Source organism: Lytechinus pictus, chromosome 3 (assembly GCF_037042905.1).
Source record: "Lytechinus pictus isolate F3 Inbred chromosome 3, Lp3.0, whole genome shotgun sequence".
NCBI classification, from domain to species: Eukaryota; Metazoa; Echinodermata; class Echinoidea; order Temnopleuroida; family Toxopneustidae; genus Lytechinus; species Lytechinus pictus.
Window position 1 is genome coordinate 22971729 of NC_087247.1, and position 26331 is coordinate 22998059.

The 26331-nt window shown below is 34.8% G+C and overlaps 1 protein-coding gene across 2 annotated transcripts; it reads left to right on the forward strand.

Moving 5' to 3' along the window:
* Window positions 1-2929: 2929 nt before the first annotated feature.
* Window positions 2930-26331, forward strand: LOC135153555 (KIF-binding protein-like). Of its 2 annotated transcripts, XR_010292987.1 has the most exons (18): window positions 2955-3276; window positions 5008-5125; window positions 5717-5883; window positions 6186-6242; window positions 6398-6462; window positions 7117-7240; window positions 8165-8306; window positions 10516-10675; window positions 11133-11331; window positions 12792-12890; window positions 14839-15011; window positions 15803-15886; window positions 16604-16641; window positions 17561-17654; window positions 18215-18271; window positions 19600-20249; window positions 20775-20907; window positions 21833-22759. XR_010292987.1 is itself a non-coding variant. In XM_064096655.1 (17 exons), the coding sequence occupies exons 1-17, from the start codon at window positions 3211-3213 to the stop codon at window positions 21983-21985; spliced, it is 1794 nt and encodes a 597-aa protein (XP_063952725.1). In that variant the 5' UTR covers window positions 2930-3210; the 3' UTR covers window positions 21986-26331. The 2 variants fall into 2 exon arrangements, 1 of the variants encoding a protein (XP_063952725.1); XM_064096655.1 differs by lacking the exon at window positions 20775-20907 and having other exon boundaries at window positions 2930-3276; window positions 19600-19666; window positions 21902-26331.

The window sequence follows — 26331 nt, forward strand, 5'->3', positions numbered from 1 at the left end:
TCTTAGTAAGAGCTTTTGCGAGAGGGGGTTAGGTAGTACCTTAAACTTGTACAAATGTTTCTGAATCAACACTCTTGAGGGTTTTGATGTTGAGTTGCATTGCCAATGCATGACCGTTGTGCGAGAAAGCAGTGCAAGTGAGCATTTTTTTCATTCGTGATTGCATGGCGTCACAGTGCATGAGGATCCAATTTATGATGAGACTGAAAAGCCCTTCAATAATAATTAAGGACGTTCTACAGTTATGTTTGTGCGCATCATGATCTGCGCGCTGACGTCACAATGGATGAACTGGTGATTTAATCAGCTGTAGGTATTGTGAGCTGATTTTTCTCCTTATCTGCACTAACTGCATGCAGATCAGGGGCCCGTTTCATAAAAGGACTTGCAACTGTTGTAACCTTGCAATAATGGCAACTACCATGGTAACAGGACTCAGCAGCCAATCATAATCAAGGTTACCATGGTAGTTGTCATTATGGCAAAGTTACAACATTTGCAAGTCCTTTATGAAACGGGCCCCTGATGTGTTATTTTATGAAGCTAATAAACTGGAATTATTCCATGGACCATTTTTTTTTAGTCCTCTACAATTTCAAAATATTTTCTCTGTAGTGCTGCAAGGTATGATGAATATGACCCCGAGTTTGAATATATGGAAAAGTGGTTCGGAATTTTTCCTCACATAGATACTGCTTTTGAAAAGTTTTCGGGTGTTTTAAGAAGCAAATTTGCTCTAATAAGAGTGCTGCGATGATAGTTTGAAAACAAGCACATGAACCCACATTTTTTAATGTTTGCACCTTTTAGGTATACCTTCCTCTACAACTTTGCAAAGTTTGGTGAAAATGACATGGGTTTTGAATAAAGTGCAGCATTCTTTTACTTCTCAAGTTTGTTATTGAAATTTGAAATTTTTGAGGTTCAATCTTTCCCGCAATTTCTAAGAACTGAGAGTGTTGTTAGACTTAAATGAGCAAACAATTGACAGCAATATAGCTGGATTATCCATCTTACGGATACAATTATAAATCATATTGCAAAATTTGACGAAATTTTCATGGAATCTGACTGAGTAATAGGGCTTTAAACTCATTGTTGTGATCTCGTGAGGTCTAAAAATGCCAAATCCTTTCGGATGCGCAATTCTTAAGAACATCATCCATTTTGGGTTAACTTTGAAGCTATATAGCAAAAAATCAAGCACATTTACCCATGTTAATTTTAGCATATTTGGAATATTCAGGTGCTAAAGTATCTATGTGCAAAGTATGATGAAAATGACATGGATTTTCAATGTTTGGGAGCAAGACTACGGAACCATTCGCATTTTAGACGGTATTAAGAGACTTTTGCTTGTTTTCGGTGCATTTTGGGCTGTTTCAAGCCAACTCGCAATATTTTGAACACTGATAATTTGAAAACGAGCACATGGACCCCATATTTTTAATATTTTAACGTCTTCAGTATATATTCCTCTATAAATGTAGAGAGTATGATGAAAATGACATGGATTTTGCATTTGGGAGCAGATCTACGGAACCATTCGTATTTTAGACATTTTAGACGGTATTATTAGACTTTTGCATGTTTTCGGCGCATTTGGGGCTGTTACAAGCCAACTCGCAACACTTTGGACACTGATAGTTTAAAAAACGAGCACATGGACCCCACATTTTTAATATTTCAACGTTGTCAAAATATATTCCTCTGCAAATCTAGAGAGTATGATGAAAATGACATGGATTTTGAGTGTTTGGGAGCAGATCTACGGAACCATTTGTAATTTAGACATTTTAGACGGTATTATTAGACTTTTGCATGTTTTCGGCGCATTTGGGGCTGTTACAAGCCAACTCGCAACACTTTGGACACTGATAGTTTAAAAACGAGCACATGGACCCCATATTTTTAATATCTTAACGTCATCGTAATATATTTCTCTGCAAGTCTAGAGAGTATGATGAAAATGACATGGATTTTGAATATTTGGGAGCGAAATATTGAACTATTTGCATTTTAGAGGGTATTGAGAGACTTTTGCATGTTTCGGCGCTTTTTAGGCGATTTTCAAGCCAACTTGCTACACTGTTGGGACACCAATAGTTTAAAAACGAGCACAAAAGCATGGACCCCATATTTCTAATATTTTAATGTCTTCAAAATAAATTCTTCTACAAATCTAGAGAGTATGATGAAAATGACATGGATTTTGAATGTTTGGGGGCAAAACTACGGAACCATTCGCATTTTAAAAGGCATTGTTAGACTTTTGCGCGTTTTGGGCGCATTTTGGGCGATTTTCAGGCCAACTCGCATCACTTTGGACACTCATAATTAAAAAACGAGCACATGGACCCCATATTCTTAACTTCCCTACACCTTCGATATGCATTCCTCTACAATTTAGCCGAATTTGATGAAAATGACATGGATTTTGAATAAAGTGCAGCTTACAAAATACTTTTTATAATTTTTGAGTAGATTCACGTCTTTGAAGATTTGTTTTTTCCGCGTTTTTGCACCATTTTTGACAAATGAGGGCGCTGCTGACTCCAAATAGATATAATTTTACCAATTAAAAGACTTTCTCTTACTTTGGTATACACTTTGTTATATATCTTGAAAATTTGATGAAGTTTGATGGGGTATATCCACTGAGTATTTAAGATGATTTAAACTCATATGGTGAATTCGTGAGGTCTAAGAGATGCATAATTCTCTTGATTGCGAAAGATTGCATATCATTCAAATACGGCGACTTTGAAGACCCATAGAAAAAAAATAAGCACATGAACCTATATTATTTTTTGCATTTTCATAATGCATAGATACCAAATTAATTCTCTGCAAAATTTGGTGAGAATGACATGGACTTCATTTTAACTGTGGAACGTCCTTGCCTTAAACCTAATATTGCGAGTGCAGTATAAGCGAGTTTGAAAACAAAACTTATAGTTGTCATATTTACAGGACGAGTTTACCCTTTGGACGTGGATGGTGTGTGTGTGTGTGTGTGTGGGGGGGGGGGGGTGTTGTCCCTGCTTATGCATCTTATTTAATTTTATCCACCTTTAATCCTACTGCATCATTGAAAACTCTACCATAGTTATTAAACGCGGATGCTGATTATCGTGCATTAATTGCGTCCACGCCAGCCCAGACTCCAGAGTACTTTTGATTTACGAAAGTCAGACAGAGCAGTTCATCATGTCAGATTCACAGTTCACTGATTTGATTGAAAAGTATTCAGAAGCGAGAAAACTTTCAGAAGAGGTGAGTGAAAGCCACATTATTCATTAAAAGGTTTGAAAAGTAAATTTTACAGCTTACATCGAATAGAAAGAACGTGTACGTGATCGGTCCCATATGTGCAATTTTGTGTTAGTAGACCTGCCTAAGTTTGAATTGTGCTGAAATCCTGGGTATTTTTTATTAAAATGTTTTGTATCATGTAAAAGAGTAAATTCCGGTCTTCTTTTTTTTTAATACAAAAATTTGCACGAAGTTGAATGTGAGATTTACTATATTTTATTGGGATAAGAGGAAATGCTTATATTTTTTAAACAAGTCAAACTCAAAACTCAAAAGTTCACGATTTTCCCATGCAGACAATGCCAGATGCCTGATGGGAATCTAAAATCACAGATATTTTGCTTATTTCAGTAACCAACTGTTGATCCTGTTTATTAATACCTATGAATGTGATATTTGAAAAAGAATGCTAACTTGTCAGTCCACTTCCAAGCCTGTAGTGTAAGTGAAAGTTGAACATTTTATATGGTAGTGGATCGTATTACCGAACACTTCATGAATTCAATCATATCAAACACATTATTCTCATAAAATTTACCAAACTTTCACCATAAATGCACAATTACCTACAAAATATAAATATGATTTTTTTTTGCCGAAATCGGTTTTCCTTTTTTCAATATTAGCTTCCAATCGGACCCCTCTTCGCATGTGAAATATTTTGGTCACTTGAAAAAGGTATCGTATTACCGAACGTGTGTTTTCTATGGGAAAAGTTGAGAAAACAACAAAATTACTGATGAGCTATTTTCACCATATTTTATTATTTTTAGAATATTAATACTTTGAAAATGTGTTTTTGACCATTTTTCATCATCTTTCTATTCAAGTTCCCTTTGGAAGAATGTTGCAAAATTTTAAGCGTATGAAATTATTTTCTGACGCTACGATGCGCGTGTTCGGTAATACAAGGCCGGTCAGTAATACAATCACTCACTATAATGAGTCTTAGATCTAGCCAAAACTCAAAAGAATGCAATTTTTTAAGAGGTACTCGCTCTAGGGGGCATTGGGACCTCAATATGGTGGGGGAAAAGCTGCCAGAGTAGTCAGACTTTCAAGCACTGTTGTACAAAATCCACAGATATTTTAAAATAAAATTTTTTACCTTAGATATAATTTGTGATATCTAAACTGCACTAAACAGGAACTGATTTCACCAAAAAAAATCATGACTAGAAGTCTATTTAAAAGAAAAAGAAAATCACAAGACAATTCACCCCACTGACAAGCGTATAAGAAATGAATAGGTGTGCATCCGTGGAACACCATAGTTTTTTTTGTTAAATCCTAAAACAGCTCATCCTTAGTTTTGGAAGAAATTGATATTTTTTCAAATTTCGATCAGATTTCAATTGTGGCATACTTACTGAAGGGCTTTCATATTTTGTGGCAATGTAGTCTGAAGAACTGATCCAGCTTGCCTGAAAAGTATTGAGTAGTCAGGGATGTGAGAGTTCAGATTTTTATCTGATTTCAGATTATTTTTTTTTCAGCTTAATTTCAGCATATTTTTGGCCTTCCTCTGTACAAAAAGTATGGGAGCTCTTTCTATTTCTGACTTTTTTCAACACTCTTCAGCTTTTTTCAGATCTTTTTATTTGTGACCACTCACACCCCTGGTAGTCTTGATCTACTTTTCAGAAAATTTTGTTATGTTTGTCATTGTGTTTTATGTTCTCTTATGAACAGGCATCCAAGAAAGATCCAGAAACCAATCCCTATAAATCAAAGTATCAAGCCAGGGAGTTGCTTCATGAAATAAGGAAAGAATTAGAAAATGCCAGCGAGCAGGGCGAGGAATCCAAAGGTAAACCAGTTATAAAAATAAAGTATGGAAATGAATGTTTTTGAAGACTTTGAACTTTTAACATGTGTGTTATGAAATGAAGGTACATTACAGCAAATCCATCCAGTTCCTCAATTCATAACTATCAAAAAAAGGATCATATTTTGTACAAAATCAGTCTGGAAAAGAAGCCTTAATTTCTTTTAAGTAGGCCTATATTGTAAATGTTGCAGTACGAACAAAGCAATGTCCAAATCAAAACTTGAAATCATCAGTAAATTTCTTTTGTGTTATTCATATAATAAAATACAAAATATATGTAAATAGGGAGTGATATCATTGAATCTGTCATTTGCAAGTTCCTTTTTTTTTTCCATAAAACAGTTTTATGAAAAATAAGCAAAGTGATAAAATTCATTCAAGTCAATTTTTCTTGGGTGGACCTGTTAAAGTAGATTCTCATTTTAGGCACTGGTAAAATGATCTCTCTCACAGCTGTAGGTTCCAAAATATGTCAAGATGTATACATTGTAAAATGACATGAAACAATATTTTCACAGATATTTAGTGTCCTACTGAAGTCAGAAATTTCTCACCTCTTTCTTTTGTCAGAGCTCAAGTTTCGCTTAGCACTTATCCAGTATCAACTAGGAGTGAACTTTTTAGAGACTGAAGAGACATCTTCAGGCCATGAGCACCTTATCAAGGCTGACAGCATTCTCAAGGATTACAGACTAGATTCAAGATGTGTTACCACTGCACTCAATACATTGAACCAAGTGAGCAATCAAGTTTCATCTAAAGTTACAACTTGAAATTGAATTGGATGGTATCTAATGTGAAAGCTTCCGGTATAAATGTATCCACCCCTTCCTCAATTCAATATCTGATAATATCAATATATGATAATTTTTAAGTGATTTGAAAATATGTATGGGCTTATTGGGCTATGATAGGCTGAAGTGAAGGTATTCTGTAACTTTGATAAATTTGTTACAGTGTAATGTTTGAATAAAATCATTTAAATTGACTAAATTGTACCTTTGGCAATAACATTTGAATTCTTTATTTTATTTTGCAGCTTGCTATTCTCTGGTGTACTAGGAGAGATCATTCAAAAGCAATGGAATTCCTGAAGGTAAACCATTTTGATATTTCATATATTTCATGCTGTGGTGAGAAATTACTCAAGTTCCTTTTGAAATATAAATATTTTTTGGTTCAATCAATGAATATGATGAAAGTGAATATCAAGAAGTGTAGCTTTTTCATTCTTTTTTATATTTAATGCAGGAAGCCCAAACTGTTTTCCAAACTTTCAAGAAGGATGTTGGCTCATCCCCTTCTACCATTCATGAGTGAGTAATATCAGATTATTTATTTCATTTTAATTTTCTCTAGTCGTACTCAAGCTAGAATGTTTGTTTAAAAACTAATTTTGGAGTATAGTGATGGTTTATTTTGAGAAGGTGTTACAGAAAGCTGTTAGCAATATGCTTTATCAACTGAAGTTTTTTTTTTTTCATCCCACAGATGATAAGTCATTTCATATTTCTTAAAATTGTCAGAAAAGTTTTCTGAGGAGAAGAATGGATTTTATAGCCTTTTCCATGGAATATGTATCTGAGTATTATCTGAAATGTACATTTTACAATGGATTGTTCTTATATGTTTTGAATCTTATTCTTTTTTTTTTGCTTCTCCTAATCCACTCCATTACTTATTTATTTTTGTTATTGAATAAGATATTTGCATATTTGTTATTTAATATGTTTACTATGTTATTCATTAATCTTCTGAATCTTTATGCATTATACTTTGATTTTGATTGGCTGATTACAAATTTGACATTCATATTGTGCATTTCTTATTGGTAACCAGCATTATGATATCAGACTCTGGAGAGATACATGTATGAGACTTGAGCTGCCACATTTATCACACCAAAGCTCTAGTGTTCTAATCTTCTTCTTATCAATTTTAATCATTTCCTGTTTCTTACTATCCTATAGATTATTCTTACAAGAAACAGACTACCCATCTGATCTTGAGAGAGAAGAACAGTTTGAGAATTGCTACACATTGACACTTTATTACCTAGCACAGGTGTATGAGAAACAAGGAGAAAAGAGCTTGGTGAGTAGAAATCGCTTATATACCTTTATTATTATATCTATATGATCGCCAGCCACACTTAAATGATAAATCGAATGAATGAGATATTTGTATTTTCTAACATTTAAGCAGCTGGAACATGTTCTTGGGTGCTTGATTAGATTTCAATTTTTTTCCCATCACCTTATGTTGAAATATCCTCTTTTAAGAGAGTAAAGTCCTTGTTGTTAACAGGCATCTGCATGCAAAGTTTTAAAAAAGTTTTTAAAAATATGATTAGGAATTATAGGAAATCCAGCCCCCTTCATTCAAACACAAGGCCAAGTTTGGAATATTTATAAAATAAATTCAAGAACATTTTCTGGTCATTTGTAAAGCTAAGCTTAACTTTATGAACATTATTATGAAATACCTACCAGATTAAGAAAGAAATGGGATATTCTTTTCATAAAGATGTTTTTAAGTTACACATGGTGCTCAGATCTTGGTGTTTACTCATATTCTTGATCACTTTGATTCATCAGTTAAATTGTTTTTTTTTTTAAGATTGAAATTCTTATTGTTGACATGCATCTGCATACAAAGTTTGATTAGGGTGTACATTTCCACTAAAAAAAAATATGTTTTTGCTTCATTTCCTTAAGCATAGAGTAGGTCACCAGTCGTGATTAAAGTTGTGTGTATGAACATGTAACTTACAAACAGCTTTATGAAACACCCTCCTGGCTGCCATGGTAAAATAGGTTACTATCATGGTAACTTTACCATCCAGTGGTAAACCCTTTGAAATCCTTGATTCGATTTGTGTGGTGAGCATTCTCGCCAAGGTAATTACCATTGAATGACAATGTTACCATAATGGTAACTTTAATACAATGGGGCATTGGCCTGTAAAGAAAAAAAAATACACAGGTTGTAATTGTTTGTTTTATTTTGTTATTATAGACTGCAAGATACTGTCACATGACGCTTCAAAGACAACTGAGTACTTTCCAATACGAACCTGTAGACTGGGCTCTCAACTGTGCTACTCTATCACAGTACTACATCACACAAGATGACTATACAAAGGCAAGGCACTGTCTAGGTGAGTTCTCTTCTTTAAACTCTGATCTATTCAATGTATTATGTAAGCACTGCATGACTAGTTTGCGAACTACTGCGTTGTACTTGTTTGTATTTATTTAAAAATACTAAACTGAATAGAATTGAATGTACATGGTTCACCATATTAGCAATGGCTTTTGTATCTAGAAGAACATCCGTCATAGTTTCCACTGGCCATCAGAAGAAAACCTTGTATAAAAATCCTGAGGGTGCTGCCTACATGTAGCAATACTTGCCTTTCTGCACACCCAAGCTTGGATGTGGACTTGCAAGATGTGTTGTATCAGAGCTCTAAGAATAGAAGGTAACATGTCACTCTCTGCCATGTGCTTTTGCATCTGCATGGAACTGAGTACCGGTACCTCTCTTTTTTCTTTCCCGAATATTTGAAGCCAAGTTGCTTTGCCTATATGAGAGAACCTCCCAGTATTGACAGTAACAGTAATTGCATGAAATTGTGAATGCTGTTCACATTGACTCTATTCTAATTAGTCCAGAGGCCATGGAAATGAATTGTTTTTCAGAATGAGGTCATAGTTTGCAATGACTTACATTAGGACATTGCATTAAATTTTGTTTATTCATTTCTGTTCAACACAATATAGCACATACAGTTACAAAATCATCATAAATAGTGTCTTTGATAACAAAATTTACATAACTTTCATACAAAATGTTAAGATTAATATCAAAGTGATTTTATGGATAAATGTTGACATCTGTGTCTTGGGAGAAGAAAATCATCTTTGCATCCGATGGGCTACTCTGTGATGCTGAGACAGCCTTGTAGATCAAGTGTGTCTGCTTCTTCATGATTGTTGTGCTGGAAAGATGTGTCCCTGTTGCTCCTGTTTTGTCCTGAGGAAGAGGTGATGATCAGTTCCTGCAATTTTCTGTTGTATTCTAGATTCTTTGCCAGAAGACAGTTGGTCATGTTTGCCTTGGTCTTGTCACATGAAAGAAACCTGCTACGTCTTTTATCTTTGTGCCGTCTTTGACATGAAACTAAACGTAGATTGCATCGGTGCTCTTCCTTGTATTCTTTTTAGTATTCTTTAAGAAAACTATCCCTGTATGTGCCAAACACTGGTATGACTCCAGCATAATCTTGTGTGAGGGACTTCAACCCATTGTTGAAGCATTCACATAAATGTTTACTGTCGCTATTGATGCGGCTCTCTTGGACATTCTGAAGACCCATTCCATCATCTCGGGTTATCTTGCCACTTGCATCATCGGTAGTAGTGTCCGTCCAATATTCTGATTGTTGATCTTCCTCAGAAATTTCTGCTATTGCCAGTTTCTTGAGGAGGTGGATCAAATTCAATTTGTCAAAGCATTGTTGGATTGATTTTATTTAGAGAGAATATCATAATATTCAGGTGTTAAACTCCATTAAGGCAGCCAACATTATTCTTGTGGTTTTTTTTTCAGGTTTACCATTTGAAAAGTTTAATATATTTTAAATTGATTTGAAAGTTTCAGTGAATTGTGGATTATTTGTTGAATATAAGGTATTTATCCTGATGTAATCAAATTCCTTTACTCTGAAAATGGTGATTTGTAAATCTTTAAATTACACTTCTAGACCATTTGAAGATGAGATATTGATGGAGACTCTTTGCATGGCAACCATTTTTGTAAAATCCAACATGGAGACTATATAGGAGTCTGTGCAATGGAAATATTGTCTTTCTGATTGCTCATACAATAACATTTCAAAAATTGTATAGTTTTCTATTTCTCCAAAAATGTCACATGGAAGTTCAAATCTGAATACAGTGAACCTGTCTAAATTAATCCATTAAGTGATCATTTCCTTCATTTAAAGAAAGTTGTTTCCATTGGTAGAAAATTTTAAAATAAAATTGTTCATCATACATGTACAGTATGTATATGACTTTACATGTATCTTACTAGCCATCTTTATGTAGAGATACATCTTCAATGTTTGCATCCATTTTCAGACTTTGTTTTATCGCCCTGCCTCGTCTCATATTTCTGTAGGTTTTCAAGCATTACTTAAAACTAACAGGAAAGAATATTGATGTCATATGTAAATATATTGCAAATTATTATTAAGAGTGATAGAGATATGTTAGTATTGTAATCAATTGCTTACTTTTATTATTATGAATTACTTCATTGGTTTCTTGCTGTTGTTTTCACCCCCCTTACAACCTCCACAGCTAGTGCAACTCGTATATTTTCTGAAGCAGAGAACAAGCCAATCCCTGAAGACATGGAAAGAGATGATAAAGATGCTTGGCAGGAAAACATCAAGAGTCATAAAGCTAACATCAACAGATGCTGGATCAAATATTGTATTTCTCTTCTTCAGTATTCCAAGTAAGAATAAAGATCAAGAGATAAAAACAAACACTGTAGATGTATAGTATGTCTATTCCTTTATTTATGTTTGTTTTCAATCAGAAAACAAAATGAAACAAAGTCAGGGGTTGTGATGAATATTCTAAAAATGAAATAATTAGCACAGTGAGTTTGGTATCTTGATCTGTGGCTATGTCACTGATTTCTATTTTGATAATTTGCCAGGAATATAGCTAAAATTGTACCATTTATGAATGCTATTATGAATTATTTTACTCCAAGCTTGAAACTTGTGTTTGATCTTCTGTCATAGTAACGTGAATGGAACGATTGAATAATATTGTACAGCTGTTGAACCTAAAGAATGATGGTTAGTTCATTATTCCTCATCAGTATATTTCATTTTGCAATGTTTAAAAATAATAATTTTTTCATGAAGTAATCCTATGTTGTTATTTTTTTTTACCCGTTCCAGAGAACACGAGCTGAACGGATCTCCTGAGAATGCATCTAGTACTCCCTTGTCATCCAGTAATGGAGGAGAAACACCCTCTATTGACCAGGATGAGGAGAATGTGACAGAAGAAGACAAGCTGGTTGATCGCTTCGAGTCCTTAGAGCTTACTTCTATTGAAAGTCAAGTCAGAGATGAAGTCATTTTGACATTTGATGAGGTACGTAACTCTGATCTGTGCATGTTTTTAAATCGTTATTGAAGACTCATCTCTTTAGGTCATATAGGCCGTGCACTATGATGTAGTTAGCACAATGCTTATCTTGTATTACAGTGAACTGATTTGCACAAGAATCTCTTGGTCCAAACCTACAATTGGTCTAGTGCCCACTTACCGATAGTCTTAATTATCCTTTAGTCTGATGCCAAGATGATCTAATTTCAACTCTGTCTACTACTTGTTTAGCACTCCATAAACAGGTCATCTAATCATATAGACCAAGGCCCCCATTTCACGGAGGGGAGACCTTTGAAAGACCCCCAAGATTGGCAAGATCCTAAAGCAGTCTCCAAGATCACTGAAATTTGTCATCTCTGTGGAATGGCTCAGAAAGACCCCTCAAAGAGCTCTGAAAGACTGATTGATACTTCTTGTCTTACTGGACTTAAACTAGTCCTATAGATATCTTTTAACAGTCTTTCAGAGATCTTTTATGCAACAAGTGATCTTTCAGAATTCTTTCCATGGACTTTTCCTGGTCTTGATCTTTCAATAATCTGTCATGAGTCTCTAAGTGATCTACATAATTTTATAATGTAATATACACACTTTCTAGTTACAGTAGACAATTTAACATTGAATGAAAGACATACATGTATTAGAATGGAAAAAGGTAATAATAAAATTATGTACACAGGGCCCTGCTGGAAGAAAATCTAATAGTGTTAGTGCCTACCCTGTGTTAATAAGAGTAATAGTAATCATTAATCTTGAAGGATGTTCTTTTTATTGTTTGGGAGGGTAATGATAATCTGAACTTAATCCCTGCTTTCATACCAATGATATGAATAGACCTGAACTTTGACCTAATTCCCTATTAGACAATAGAAATTGCATAAACGACCAAGGGGGATGTTCACAAGAATAGCAGTGAGGTTGATGAAACAAAATGTCTGTTATATAATTACCTTTACCTGTAGGTGCATGTAAACCAAATATACCGGACCTGGGGAGACGGGAGTTTATCATGAAGCATCTTCTTGGCTTCTGAGCCAATCAGAAATTCCAGGATTTCTGTAGCTTGTAACAGTTGTCAGTCTGTATTTTTTTCATTTTGGGGGAGGGGGACGGGATTTGATATCATGCTTATAAAGGTAGGTCATGGATATCAACCAGAATACCTTGCTTTGAGAATCTTCAAATCATGTTATTGGACACTGCCTTGCATGAATCTGGAATAGCTGTATGTTATTGATTGTTTGTGTAAATGTAATTACTACAGGCAGTGATTTCATGAGATGTTTTGTCAATTCAGGGGGGGGGGGGCAAGAAGACCCCCGCCTATAGGCTCCTTTACAAATATTTATTTGATTATATTGAAGATTGTTATTACTAGTTATGAAGTGATTTTCATCATGATTTTAATATGTGACTTCTATTTGTATTTTCTAATCGATCAGGCTCGAAGTGTGTTCCTAGCTGCTCAGAAGTGGATCAATTCTTCCAAAGAATATTTTGTCCTTGATGGATTTGTCTCAGATCACATAGAACTAGTCAAAGTAAGAAAAAACTTTATTACGCAGGCCTCTACAAAAAAAATTTTCATCACTTGCCCGACAGGGCAAGTGATGAAAATATTTGCTTGCCCGATAGAAAAAACTGCTTGCCCAATTTGTTTTATTATTTTCTTTCATTATTCTTTTCTACGACGGTACTATTATTATTTATGTAGGTCATATAAAATAAAAACAATTGAGAATCATGTACAGTAAAGAACACAAATTTATAATTATAAGTATATTTTCAGCAAAGTAGGCCTGAGTCATTATGTTTATTTTGAAGAAAAAAAAAACTTTTGCTATAGTACTAGTAGATCTAAATGGGCGTTAAAGGTAAAAAAAAAGTGTTTAAAAAAAAATATTAAAAAAAACCTTCCCCAAAAGTTGCTAAAATTTCATATTTTGCATCTTTAAATCCATGAATGGTCATCTGTTTGCCACATTTCCTGGGAAATGTTTTGATTTAGTTGGAAACTATTAAGAAAATGAAGAATATTTAGCTCTTTCTTGATTCTGGAAAAGATCGTTTTATGATGTAAAAAAAAAGGCATTCACCAACTGGAGTGGCTAAAATTTAACATTTTGCATCTTTAAATCCATGCCATTTATTTTCCATATTTTTTTGAAATTGTTTTGATTTTGTTGGAAACTATCAAGAAAATTAAGAATATTCACCTCTCTCTTGTATTTTCATCATCGTATTATAATGTTACACTCCGTCTATATTTTTGTATATTGTGGTCCCACATGTAGACTTTCATGGTGTTGCAACATTTACACTTGTTCAACACCATGAAAGTCTACATGTGGGACAACAATAAGAAAAAACATTTACCGAGTGTAACATCATCAAAATCAGAGTCAAGAAAGAGCTGTATATTCTTCATTTTTTCGGTTGTTTCCAACTAGATCAAAACAATCTCAAGGTAATATGGAAAATAGACGTCCATTTCATGTATTTAAAGATTAAAAGTGTGAAATTTTAGCCACGTTTGCCTTTTTTTTTGGGGGGGGAGGGGGGTTGCATCGGCAAATTGCGCAAGATAGTAGCGCATGCGCACATAGAAAGTAAGATGAGATGGCACGGTTCTTCGAACGAGGTACCTGGCGATAAATTATCTGTATTTGGCGCTGATTTTACATCAGTTTCCACTGCTTTTTGACTGGTTTGACAATATATGAGAGATAGCATGGATAGTTGTGATTATCACTGACATTTTATTATTTTATTTTCAAAACAACCACTTGCCCGATTGGGCAATTGACTTTGAGAAATGCTTGCCCGCCCATCATTTTCACTTGCCCCGGGCAAGCGGGTTTGTCGCGCCCTGATTACGTTTGAAAGTAAAAGTCTATGTCTTGAAACATCAGATAACAAAATGAAAGTAAAAATATGTTTAAAATTAAAATTTATTATCCAAACCTAGAATATGAAAATGTTCTTGTAATCAGTGTACATCTTGTATGTTACAATTGATTACGAGTTTGTGATTTTTATGCCTCCGCCCAGTGTAGGTTGTTGCTAGAGGCATTATGCATTTGTGTCATTAGTCCATTCGTCTGTTCCGTTTCCATTCTAACAATAACAAAAGAATCATTTAACATAACAACTGATAACTTAGCCCAAGTATGGATATTTGAGTGTCAATGATCATGACAGCATGTATAGAAATGTTTAATAAAATATTGCCAAACTTTAAAATTCAATAACTTCATCATTTTTCATCTGATTTTGATTGAATTTATGGTGTTTGCCTCATTTAATTTTACTCTATATTTTTTCAGTTGACCCCTCTAATTGGAAACATTAAAAAAATAGCTGATAAATTTAGACATAAATTATGCTTATTGTATTTTATTTTGCATCTTCATATTTCATGTAGGAAGTTTATTGTTTCATATATGAAACCAAAACCATTTCTTACATTCCCTTCATTACACCACCTAGGATCACAGTCAACTCTTCAAGCTAATATCATTCTTTGAGACTGACTTTGAACGACGATGCAAGATGCACAAGCGACGGGTAGACATGCTGGTTGATATGTTAGATGGTCTAAACAGACAACACTTTCTTACTATATGTAGACAACTCATGTTTGAATTAGCTGAAACTTACAGGTGAGATTATGTGTGGTACTACAGCCCAGAATGATTTGATTAGGAGGAGTTTATATTGTTATTTGCACATGTCTGTAGATGTTAAATACATTATCTAATACAAAAAGTTTTAATCCCTCTTGGCTTGAGGTCTTTTACTGGCCTTACTTACACTAACTTCCCTTTGTGTCTGCCTACTCCTTTTCTTTCATCCCCTTCACTAACCTGATTGGTCTTCTCTACTCACTAATGCCCCTTTTGTCTCCTTGTTTCTAGTGTTGCTGTAGCTTGTTTGTGGTCTATATTATGGTTCCACTTTATATGTTTGTCATTTTGCCTCCGACGAAGATTCTGCTAGGATCGAAAGCTTAGGCCCCTTTTTGACTTTCTAATTTACTCCATTGGCTCTCTTTTATTAGATAAGCAGTTTTCAGCAGCTTCTTTTTGCCACAAAAAGTAAATGTCAATCTGGCTTAAACAAGATAATTTTATTTATTCAGAGTTTATATGTTTGCATGTATCTAAGAATTATATTTTCTTTGTCATTATGAGTATCAATGTTAAAATGTATTTTGACACGAGGCTTATATCAATTTGCATTACGGTACCTTAGGATTATGACCCAGCTATGACTCCACATTAACAATTAATTAACAATTTTTCAACAATAAAAAATGGCATGCCATTCTGTGAGTCGATTGGTCCTTTTCCATGATATATATGTGCTCGTTTGTGTAAATCTGTGTATGATGATTTTCAGCTTGTTTTCACTTGTTCATGGTTTATTCATTTGTTTTGTACTATGTTTATAGTGAGATGATGGATTTGAAGATAGCTCTAGCTGAGAGACAGAGGGTACCACCCACACCTAAGGTAGCCTCAAAGATAAACTCCTTGTAAGTGATACTATGTTACACATAAATCTTGCATTCAAGATGCTGGCGGTATACCCACTGCTGTCTTCATTACAAATATTTACGACTTTCTTTGCACGCACAAATATGAATGCTTCCTGATGCATATATGTTTTAGTTCGTTGTCATTCTATTATATTCTATGCCCTGCCTTGTGTGTGGTATGGCTTCAAACATTTCTGAAATGAGTGGGCCAATCAGAGAGATGGAAAAAGACTTCCACCTCCATCTTGACCAATGAGATACAAGAATACATATCTCTGTAACTATAGAAGAAAGAGAACTGTTGGTATATACAGCTGACTGTGTTGCTGTGTGGAGGGATATAAGCTGTGATAGTTTGCACATTTTGGAAGTGGATTAAAGCTGTCAGTGTCATATGCAAAACTGAATTTTCATCTCAGAACGTGCATTAAAAATCTGATTTTTTGTGAAAGAATATGAACTTTGTGTGTAAATTGGCAACTTGCATGTCTCCTAAAGTGTACCTTTTTGAAATCTTCATCTTGAACCATTTGCATGTTGGCATTTGATTTTTCATTTTGTTTCAATCATTGCACTCAATGATGCTTGATTAAAACCTGAAAGGTAAACAGATTTATTGGAGTGAGGTTTATTTCATGAAGAAAGTGGGATGTATGAATAATTTGTTTAAAAATTCCTTAATTCTGTGTACTAATTGATCTATTCAATTTACAGATGCAAGCAGAGTTTGACATATTACAAAGATTTCATTGGTAAATATCTTAATTTCAATGCTGATATAAATGACCTCTTTGACATTACACCATTCAAACTTTCTTAAGAAATCGAAGTGAAAAATATTAAAGATGAAAATAAGTTTTTAGTTATGAGATTGAATAGTGGAAGAAACTGTTTCGAAGAGATTGAGAATGATGATCACAGTTCACCTAAGCATTAATTTATGGAATTAGATTTTAGAATTACCAAAATTATGAGAAATTTACCTTACTTTGCTGAAATTTTATTTCATTTCACTTTGAGTCACTTGCCTAAAACAGAAATGAATGTGGGGACACCATGCAAAAGTTCAGCTCGAATGATTCAGCTGTTTTTCAGTCATATTTTTGATGATGCACTGGACCTTTTTCCTGTATTATTCTTCCTTAATAACATGCAAAGAACTTGAAAAAATGCACAAGAATTTGTCTTTACATATCCCACTACAGAAGTTTCCCTTGAAATTCAGAATTAATATAAATATTCAAGAAAATGTTAATTCATTACATATTATTGTCCTATAAAGCCAAAATTGACTATAAATTGTTAATAATCTTTCTTCTAAATTAACAAAATTCTAATTCAAAGCTGATTGGTCCCTACCGCCTCCCTTCAGAAGAAGCATGAAATCACTTTAAATAAGGTTTTATTAAATCCTTGACTTTTTTTGTCAGAAAAGAGGTTTTAAAATTTGGAACACCAAACAGCCAAATGGAGCGTTTCATGTTAAATTTTGTCAGTGATTTTCTATGACTGTTTTTCTGCCACCAAATCGGATGCAAGGATTTGCAGAAACTTTTCATCAAATGCTCCCAAGATCATATCTAGATCAGACATAAGTGATGGATTATACTTTTGTTGTTTATCTTCAATATATTGTGATATGTTACATTTATCTTTAACAAACCTTGCTAGATTCAACAGAGGACCATGAGGGAAAATTGCCAGAGAAGTTTGAGAGTGATGTCCTGAGGCCTGTTTTGGTAGCTTACTTCTGTATCGGCAGATTGTGAGTTCAATTTCTCTTGCTTCATAGTGTCAGTGATTTACATTATTCTTAGATAGAAATGGTGGTATGTGAATATGAAAGTATAGCCATATGAAATATGTGTCATTAAATCCATTCTATTCTATCCTGGCAGAAATAAGTATTCCTTGTAATGTTTTGTGATTGGATGGCCACATGGCTAGAGCAAGAACAATTTGTTCTTGATGCGATCTCTTTGCATAGTGTTTATATGTACTATTGTTATAATAGATTGCATTATTATTATCATTAATTATTAGAAAACATATCCCAAGGACCGTTTAAAAAAGTGTACTGGCATGTAAGGAATCTCAAATGATCCAGACATAGAAACGCACCCTATTCATGAATTTGCATATTTGTAATCCTTATTATTTCTCTTTTACTTTTATCATGTCAAATTTGAAATATAGTTGAATTTTATCTGATAAATCAGAGTTAGGATCCAGTCCAAGATTTCATTAATTAAATTGTATAAAATGTATTTTTATCCAGTTGTTTACATGTAATGAAATTGTCATTTTCTCTTTTGTTTTATAAAGATACTCAAAGTTTGTAACACCTAGCCCTCCTGAGAGATTAGATTATCTACAGCTGAGGTGAGTGATTGGGTGATCTAGATATTTTATCATAAAATCATTTCTTGAATATCTCAGATTATATCTGCAAAAGCTATGCCCCGTTATCCTTGGAACAAACTTCTTCCAATTTTATGTTGCATTTCCTCACTTGCTGTTGTGAACTCACCTTTATTATGAGCTCACCCGTATGTGGCACAGAAAGTACAGAGGCAGTTTATCAGTTCATTTGACACTCAAATCATTCATATAATAACTAAATACTTTTGTCCATCATTAGAGCATGGGGAAAGAACACAGTAAACATAAGAAACATACAATGAGAGCATTTTAATCGGCTTCCCATAATTTTAGCACAACATTAGACCAGGGTCTATTAATTAACTCTTTGCCTGCCACTGACAAAATCACTCCTGCGCCACATTAATTTCAAGGTATAGTCTGTAGAGGGGTTTAGCATGGACTGTGCTAATTCAGCTCACAATACCTTTTGATTGGTTTATTGTAAAGGAAAGCTTTGTGTATACACAGTACAAAGCGATGCATACCTGTACATCACTAGTGTGCATGAACAGTAGTCTTAATACACTCTGTGTGTATTGTGAATGGATTGTGACTTGAGTCCAAGTTGGCAGCCCCCTGTATGTGACTCTAGTTGAACAAAGCAGGCAAAAAGTTAAAGGGATGGTCCGGGCTGAAAATATTTATATCTAAATAAATAGAGTAAAATTCACAGAGCAAAATGCTGAAAATTTCATCAAAATCGGATAACAAATAACAAAGTTATTGAATTTTAAAGTTGATCAATATTTTGTGAAAACAGTTATATGAACATCGTCATGAATATTCATTAGGTGGGCTGATTATGTCACATCCCCACTTTCCTTTTTCTTATGTTATTACATGATATCATAAATGTTTCATTTTTTCATACATGTGTAAATGATGTGTCTCCATTATGATGAAATAATTTGCGGCAACTAATAACTACCGCAACTTAATCAGCAGTCAATCAAATTGTTTTAGTTCTTGGTAGAAAATTTTGAATAAACCTAATTTCATGTAATAAAATACAAAAGAACAAGTAGGAATATGACATCATCAGCCCACCTAATGAATATTCATAAAGACATGCCTAAAACTATTTCACCAGAATAATGTAAATCTTTAAAATTCAATAACTTTGTTATTTGTTATCCGATTTTGATCAAATTTTCAGCATTTTGCTCTGTGAATTTTACTCTATTTATTGAGATATAAATATTTCCAGCCTGGACCATCCCTTTAAGCTAAACTGTACTTTAGAATACAGGTTATTAACTTTGGTTTGTCTAAATTCTCTCTTTCAGTTTGGATAACTACAAGGCTGTAGTAGATTACTGTGAGAAGAATCCTGATCAGAAAGACACAGTCAAGGTTAGCTATGTTTTTATAACACATCTCTATATTGTGGGATGTTGCAAGAAACTTATGTTCAATTGCAAATCAAGCGTATTTTTGAATTGCTTTTGAACGCATGTCATATGCAAATTTGCATTTAATCAAAGGATCATGCTTGATTTTTGGATTTATGCTTGGTTTGGAATTGAATGTATGTAGAATGCAATGCACCATAAGTCATTTACTTGATTTTAGTTGCTTATTTGACCAACTTTTTAAAACCAAACTTGCCTCATCAATCTTAAAAGATAAACTCCCATTCTGCAAAGATGGGTTATATGTTTTATTTAAGCAGAATATGTAGTGAAATGCTTAACATTCTGGCTTAAGAATTTGATTGAATACTGACCCAGGTAGTTATTTGAAGGTGAGGGTATAATCGGTTTAGATGTACACTTTTCTACCTGAAAAAAACAACAACAGCAACCTCCAAAATAAACCTGAACAGATATTTCAGCAACTTACAATCCTCATTGAAAGGTTTCACAAATGCTTCACAATGCTCCACTTGGGAAACTTGGTCTTATGTTAAACATTGGTTTTACACTTAAACCATGGAGTACATTAACTCTAAAAGGAGTGGGGGGGGGGCATGATGGCCACCCTCAACGCTTCAAGCAATATATCTGAAACGCAAAAAAATAACGCCGCAAAATTTTAAGACTTTTTTCTTTGAAGTCTCACGCAACTTTGAGACCAAATTTGCGACATACGGGTATACCATCGCGATGTCACATGACTTTTTACAAGGCAATGTCATGCCGAAAATGGCTCATTTTTATACTTTGTGTACAAAGTCTTTTTTGTTCTAATTGGTGTGTTTAATTGATTAAGGGTTTAATTTAGTTGTTAAGAGGTCTGTAATAATTTCCATTGAAAAAATGAAAAACAAAAGATGAAAAAACAAAGAAATACATAAGAAATTCTAAAAACAAAGAAATACATTACAGATTTTTTTTATTGTTTATGTGGTAAAGAATGTGCGTGCCAAATTTCGGCGCGATCGCGCGAATGGCAGCCGAGATCAGAAGGGGGGGGCCATGATGAGGGCCTCAATACATCTCAAATAGCCCAGTCCTTTTAGGGTTAAGGTGCACAAAACCCTCTCCCCTCTTGCAAATGAGCGTGCTCCCTTAACCATAATATTATTTAGAATTTATATTATAGGTACACTTTACACATAAAGAGAAAAATGAAATGTTTTTTAATCAATTTTTGTCTCACCTGCATAGCAGAGTGAGACTATAGGCGCCGCTTTTCCGACGGCGGCGTCAACACCAAATCTTAACCTGAGGTTAAGTTTTTGAAATGACAGCATAACTTAGAAAGTATATGGACCTAGTTCATGAAACTTGGCCATAAGGTTAATCAAGTATTACTGAACATCCTGCCTGAGTTTTATGTCACATGACCAAGGTCAAAGGTCATTTAGGGTCAATGAACTTAGACCATGTTGGGGGAATCAACATCAAAATCTTAACCTAAGGTTAAGTTTTTGAAATGTCATCATAACTTAGAAAATATATGGACCTAGTTCATGAAACTTATACATAAGGTTAATCAAGTATCACTGAACATCCTGCATGAGTTTCACGTCACATGACCAAGGTCAAAGGTCATTTAGGGTCAATGAACTTTGGCCGAATTGGGGGTATCTGTTGAATTACCATCATAACTTTGAAAGTTTATGGATCTGATTCATGAAACTTGGACATAATAGTAATCAAGTATTACTGAACATCCTGTGCAAGTTTCAGGTCACATGATCAAGGTCAAAGGTCATTTAGGGTCAATGAACTTTGGCCAAATTGGGGTATTTGTTGAATTACAGCCATAAATTTGAAAGTGTGTTGGTCTAGTTCATAAAACTTGGACATAATAGTAATCAAGTATCACTGAACATCCTGTGCGAGTTTCAGGTCACATGATCAAGGTCAAAGGTCATGTAAGGTCAAAGAACTTTGGCCACGTTGGGGGTATTTGTTGAATTGCCATCATATCTCTATAAGTGTATTGGTCTAGTTCATAAAACGTGGAAATAAGAGTAACCAAGTATCACTGAACATCTTGTGCAAGTTATAGTAGTTTTCAAAATCAGCACTGCTGCTATATTGAATCGCGTGATGCAGGTGAGACGGCCAGAGGCATTCCACTTGTTTCTTATAATAATGCTATTTCTTGATTTCATAATCTCTCCCCACCCCCATGTAGGAGGAACTGGAACTTTGTAGAGAGATGACTGAACTGATTCCACTCAGGATGGCCAATATCAGAGGAGAGATACAGATGAGGTAGAAGATCACTCCTGTAATAAGCTTACTGAAATCCTTGCATCTGATTGGCTCAGAGGAAATTTGCCAGAAGGTGCTTCATGAATAACCTGTCCTGGTCTTGCTGTGGTGAGCTCTGTGGCTGGTATCTCTGACAACAGATGTATGATACATGTTCCATTCCCATGGTTTGTGTTGAATCAGCAATGATGGGAGTCAGGAGTAGGTTTGATCATGTGAAAGGAGTTTGTAATATGCCTTGGTCATTGTTCAGTACATAATATGGTTTTTATTTTCAGCAACAAATATCCATAATCTGCCCTAACGAAATCTGTATTATGAAGAGTTTCATTCCAAAGGGAGCTAAATCCACACAGAGAGTTTTTTTTTAAATTCAAATTAACCACTTGCCCTTATCTATTACTTTGTTTTTATATATGATATGGCTATCCTTTAAGATTACTTTTGTCTCAATTCAGAGGTTCTCCCCCTTGTCCGAGAAAACATTTGCATAGACTAGCATTAGCACAAAGTTGATTTTTGTCTGATGAAAAAGCCCTTATTTACAATACTTCCCCTTTGTCTATGTCCAGATCATGGTGGCCACTGTATATTAAGATTCTCATATCATTGTTGAGAAAATTTTCCTTTATGTACAGCTTGACGTGTCCGTCGCCTTCGTGATTTGCCCTTCAACTTTCCTTGCACATATGGTGTTCCCTGTGCAGGAAGCTTGCCAGAGCCTCATTTAAAGGATCTTGAATTAACTGTATGTGTATAACTATAAGGCATCAAAGTTAAGAAATAAAGAAAAAAAATTCTTGTTACATAATGAGAGGGTATTGTTGTATTCAACCTCTCTAAAAGGAGGTTCCACTGTATTGTATACCTTTTTTTTCTTGCGCTGACGTACACCTTCGTAATTTGCCCTTCAACTTTTCTTGGACATACGGTGTTCACTGTGCAGGAAGCTTGCTGGAGCCTCAGTAGAAGGGCCCTGAATGTGTATTACTATAAGGAATCCATGCTAAAATCCTCTCTGGCAGGTGTTGGTTCAGAGGAAGTTGAGGGGGTGGGGAAAATCACTCCAGTCTTCCTTTGGTACTGGTACCCCCCCCCCCCACCAGCATTGCTTGGCTTCCTGACCACCTCCTCTTATTTTCTATTTGAAGCTGCTGCAGTGGAAACGTTGCATGCATTTTTCTTCAATTTGGGGGTGGATGTTTTTGTTTTCACTCACTTTTTCCTCTTTGGATGTAAAATTTTAACTTCAGGAGGACCATATGCATATGTCCTTTTTGCCAGGCTGCTGGGGGCATCGTTCACATGGATTAAATATGTGTCCAACAAATACACAAACATTGCTTTCCCAACTTTATTCAAATGAACAAAGTCCTTTGTAAAAAAAGATAATGAGTGTCAAGTTTTGATTCCTTTGGAATTCTTAGATGGCCTTAGGATGAACTGGCTAGTTTGGGACTGGTCAGATTTGTCAAGTAAGAATGAAGATGACTTGCAAATAAACACTTTCCATAATGATTCAAATGCAACCCATCTTGGTAGAAAGTATCATTTAAATCAAAGTCCTCAAAACAACTGAAGAAAAAACAGTTCAACTAAATTGCAAAGTTTCTGAAATTTTCATTCATTGTATATTAACGACAATTCGTATAAATCTTGTCAAATCTTTTTCGGATTCAAAAGATGGATTTTCAACTTTCCGATTGTTTTTTAAACTCTTAATGCGGGCTTTAGAATAGACGTGCATACTAATATCATAGGATGGGTCCAAATTCGAAATCTAACTTTGCAAATTCCACAGTATTGAGTCTCTGAATCACACAACTTTGCTCCTATAAGTGAATCCATTGGTATGATGCTCTTCGTCACACTGTCTAACTCTATAAAGTCTCTAGCTACTTGTAACTTAGATCATCTAGATCTAGAGAGTAGAGTCTAGTCAATAGACTCTATTAAAAATGTAGGTGAGATTCCGAGCTTGACTTGCTGATTTTTATGAATTGCATATGTCGCATCTCCAAATAGAAAGCTGTGATGTAATTCCAGGACTGTGATGAATCTATCGATTTCATCGGTACCTCTCATCTCCTGCCGACATATACATAGTTTTTGTGATCGGCCTTACATGCTAATTTGAAACGGTAGTAGAGTCCAGATTTCAAACAAGACTTCACTGTCTACTTTCTTCACCAGTAGTGTACACGGCAATGTATTATTAAGACTGCATGAGATGCCGGACTGTTGTAGAAAATATCTTTCAATCAGAGTCAGTGTCTACATCCATCATCTCTACACCAGCAGCCTCATCTCCAGAAGAGGATGAGTATGGATCTTGCCGAGTAACACCCCCGACTTGTCAGGTCTCCTGGACCTCTGCCCCCCTGAGTTCCACAGTCAGATGGCAGGCATAGGGTCAAACTGACCCTCATCTGCACTGTGGAGCGCAATAAGCAACTGATCGCTCACTCGATTTCGGAACGTAGACTTCACTAGCTTCAGTCGGCTGAAGCCTCTCTCAGCTTTGGTAGAGCTGGCGGGGATGCTCAGAACTATATCCAGAAGAAGGCTCATATTGGGTAACTCCTCAAGACAGGGGATGACTCCTGACGAAGGCATGCCCATCCTTCAAAAAAGTATAAATAATATAAAGAAAATGAGATGAGATGGTCCTTGAAACAAAGAGTCAATGCTCTCTCTGGTAACTGAAACTTTTGGGCAGAGAAATGGCCAAGCCTTCGATTTTTTTTCAGTGAATGTTTTGTTAAAAATTTACTAGTAAATCTATCTTATCACACCCACAAATATAAGCGGATATCACAGGTGTTTATCACATGGGTTATATTAAGGAGAAAGGATAATTACATGTCACTGAACACCCTTGCTTTGAAGAGATCACACTCTACACTGAGTTTGGTGATGTCCACACCTCCTGCCGTCAAACTTTGCTTGTATTGCCTTGCTACAGTGTCGACTTCTTATTTCCAAACTCTGCAGAATTTCAAAGAAGCAATGAAATTAAATAATTATGATAACTTTTATATTTAACATTTCCAGGATGATTATAAATGAAAGAACATTTATGATTGGTAGTCAAAGAGCTTATCTCTTACTTGAGTTTCAAAAGATGTGAAATACCCTGAATATCATTTTGAAAAGAGCAACCAACAAACAGTAACAACTACTGCTCTACAAAGTACTCATATTGAGATTATACTTTATCCATTATGTAGTATGATTAGTTTGAAAATACACAACATTGCCACGTATGTTCTCTGGCCAAAAGTTGAAGCTGACTATTTTCATTGCATCACATCACGCACTCCTTCATTGATGTCTTGGATACTCACTTCTAGGATGTCTAGGAGCTGTGTGAGGCCATTTTGTATGACTGGTTCACCCTTCAGCTCTCCCTGAAAGTGTGTATCAAATCCCAGCATGTATGGTGTTGACTTTCTGATTAAATGAGTGGATGAATGAAAATAAAATGAAACTCCATGTTGTAAATAAAATTCAGTGGTGTGAGTGATAACTGAACACTAAAATAAAGAGTGAAAAAGCTGATGAATATTGAAAACAAAATCTTAAATGGAAAAAGTTAAAATAAACTGAAATTAAGATGAAAATCAACCCCCACTCCAAAGACAAAAACTGCAGTTAGCTTAAAAGCTGAACTCTCATACTGCTGATTGATTATACCAAAAGTAATTGGATTTATAAAATCATAATGGATAACCATCAGATTTCCATTTTGATTGAGTATGAATGGGTTACATATTATTCAAGATGCACAAACTCTTCATCAATACCTTTCATTTTACATTTGGAGGGTAATTGCTGTGCGTTAATTGATGCTGCAACATCTGCAAGAGTTGAGGTAGACTTCTGTGCTACGAGGGACACCTTTGATAAGACTGTGACCTCATCGTAGAGTAAAAGAATGTACATGAGTACATCCTTTCGTTCCAGGAGCTTCTGGAAACCGTTCGCCTTAGCCAAACATAATATTTTAGAAGCAACAACATTGTATAATAAACAAAGGCATAGAACAGGGCCCTGGGAACTATTTTATTGACTGGGAGTGCTGACGTCAATTTGACAAGCAAAAACAAAAAAACAAAAAAAAGGTTTCATTCCAAAATGAAGGTTATTTCCGTCCTGAGAAATTTCGACAAGCAAAAAGAAAATTGAACAAAAGGGTTTCTATAAAAAGATGTAGGTCATTTTGGTTACATTTCTCCATTTTGTCATACCATCCAGAATTCATGGGGGTATGGAAAATAATACAAGCAGCTCCCCCGCTTTCCCAGGGTCATGGCATACGGTACATGTACGGTTCATTTGGCTATCATT

What these genes read in the sequence shown, in the direction of transcription:
- LOC135153555 (XM_064096655.1), top strand. Translation starts at nt 3,211, where the DNA reads ATGTCAGATTCACAGTTCACTGATTTGATTGAAAAGTATTCAGAAGCG. An exon ending in CGAGAAAACTTTCAGAAGAG is followed by an intron (nt 3,277 to 5,007) that starts GTGAGTGAAAGC and finishes TCTTATGAACAG; the next exon opens with GCATCCAAGAAAGATCCAGA. An exon ending in TTAGATTATCTACAGCTGAG is followed by an intron (nt 18,272 to 19,599) that starts GTGAGTGATTGG and finishes TCTCTCTTTCAG; the next exon opens with TTTGGATAACTACAAGGCTG.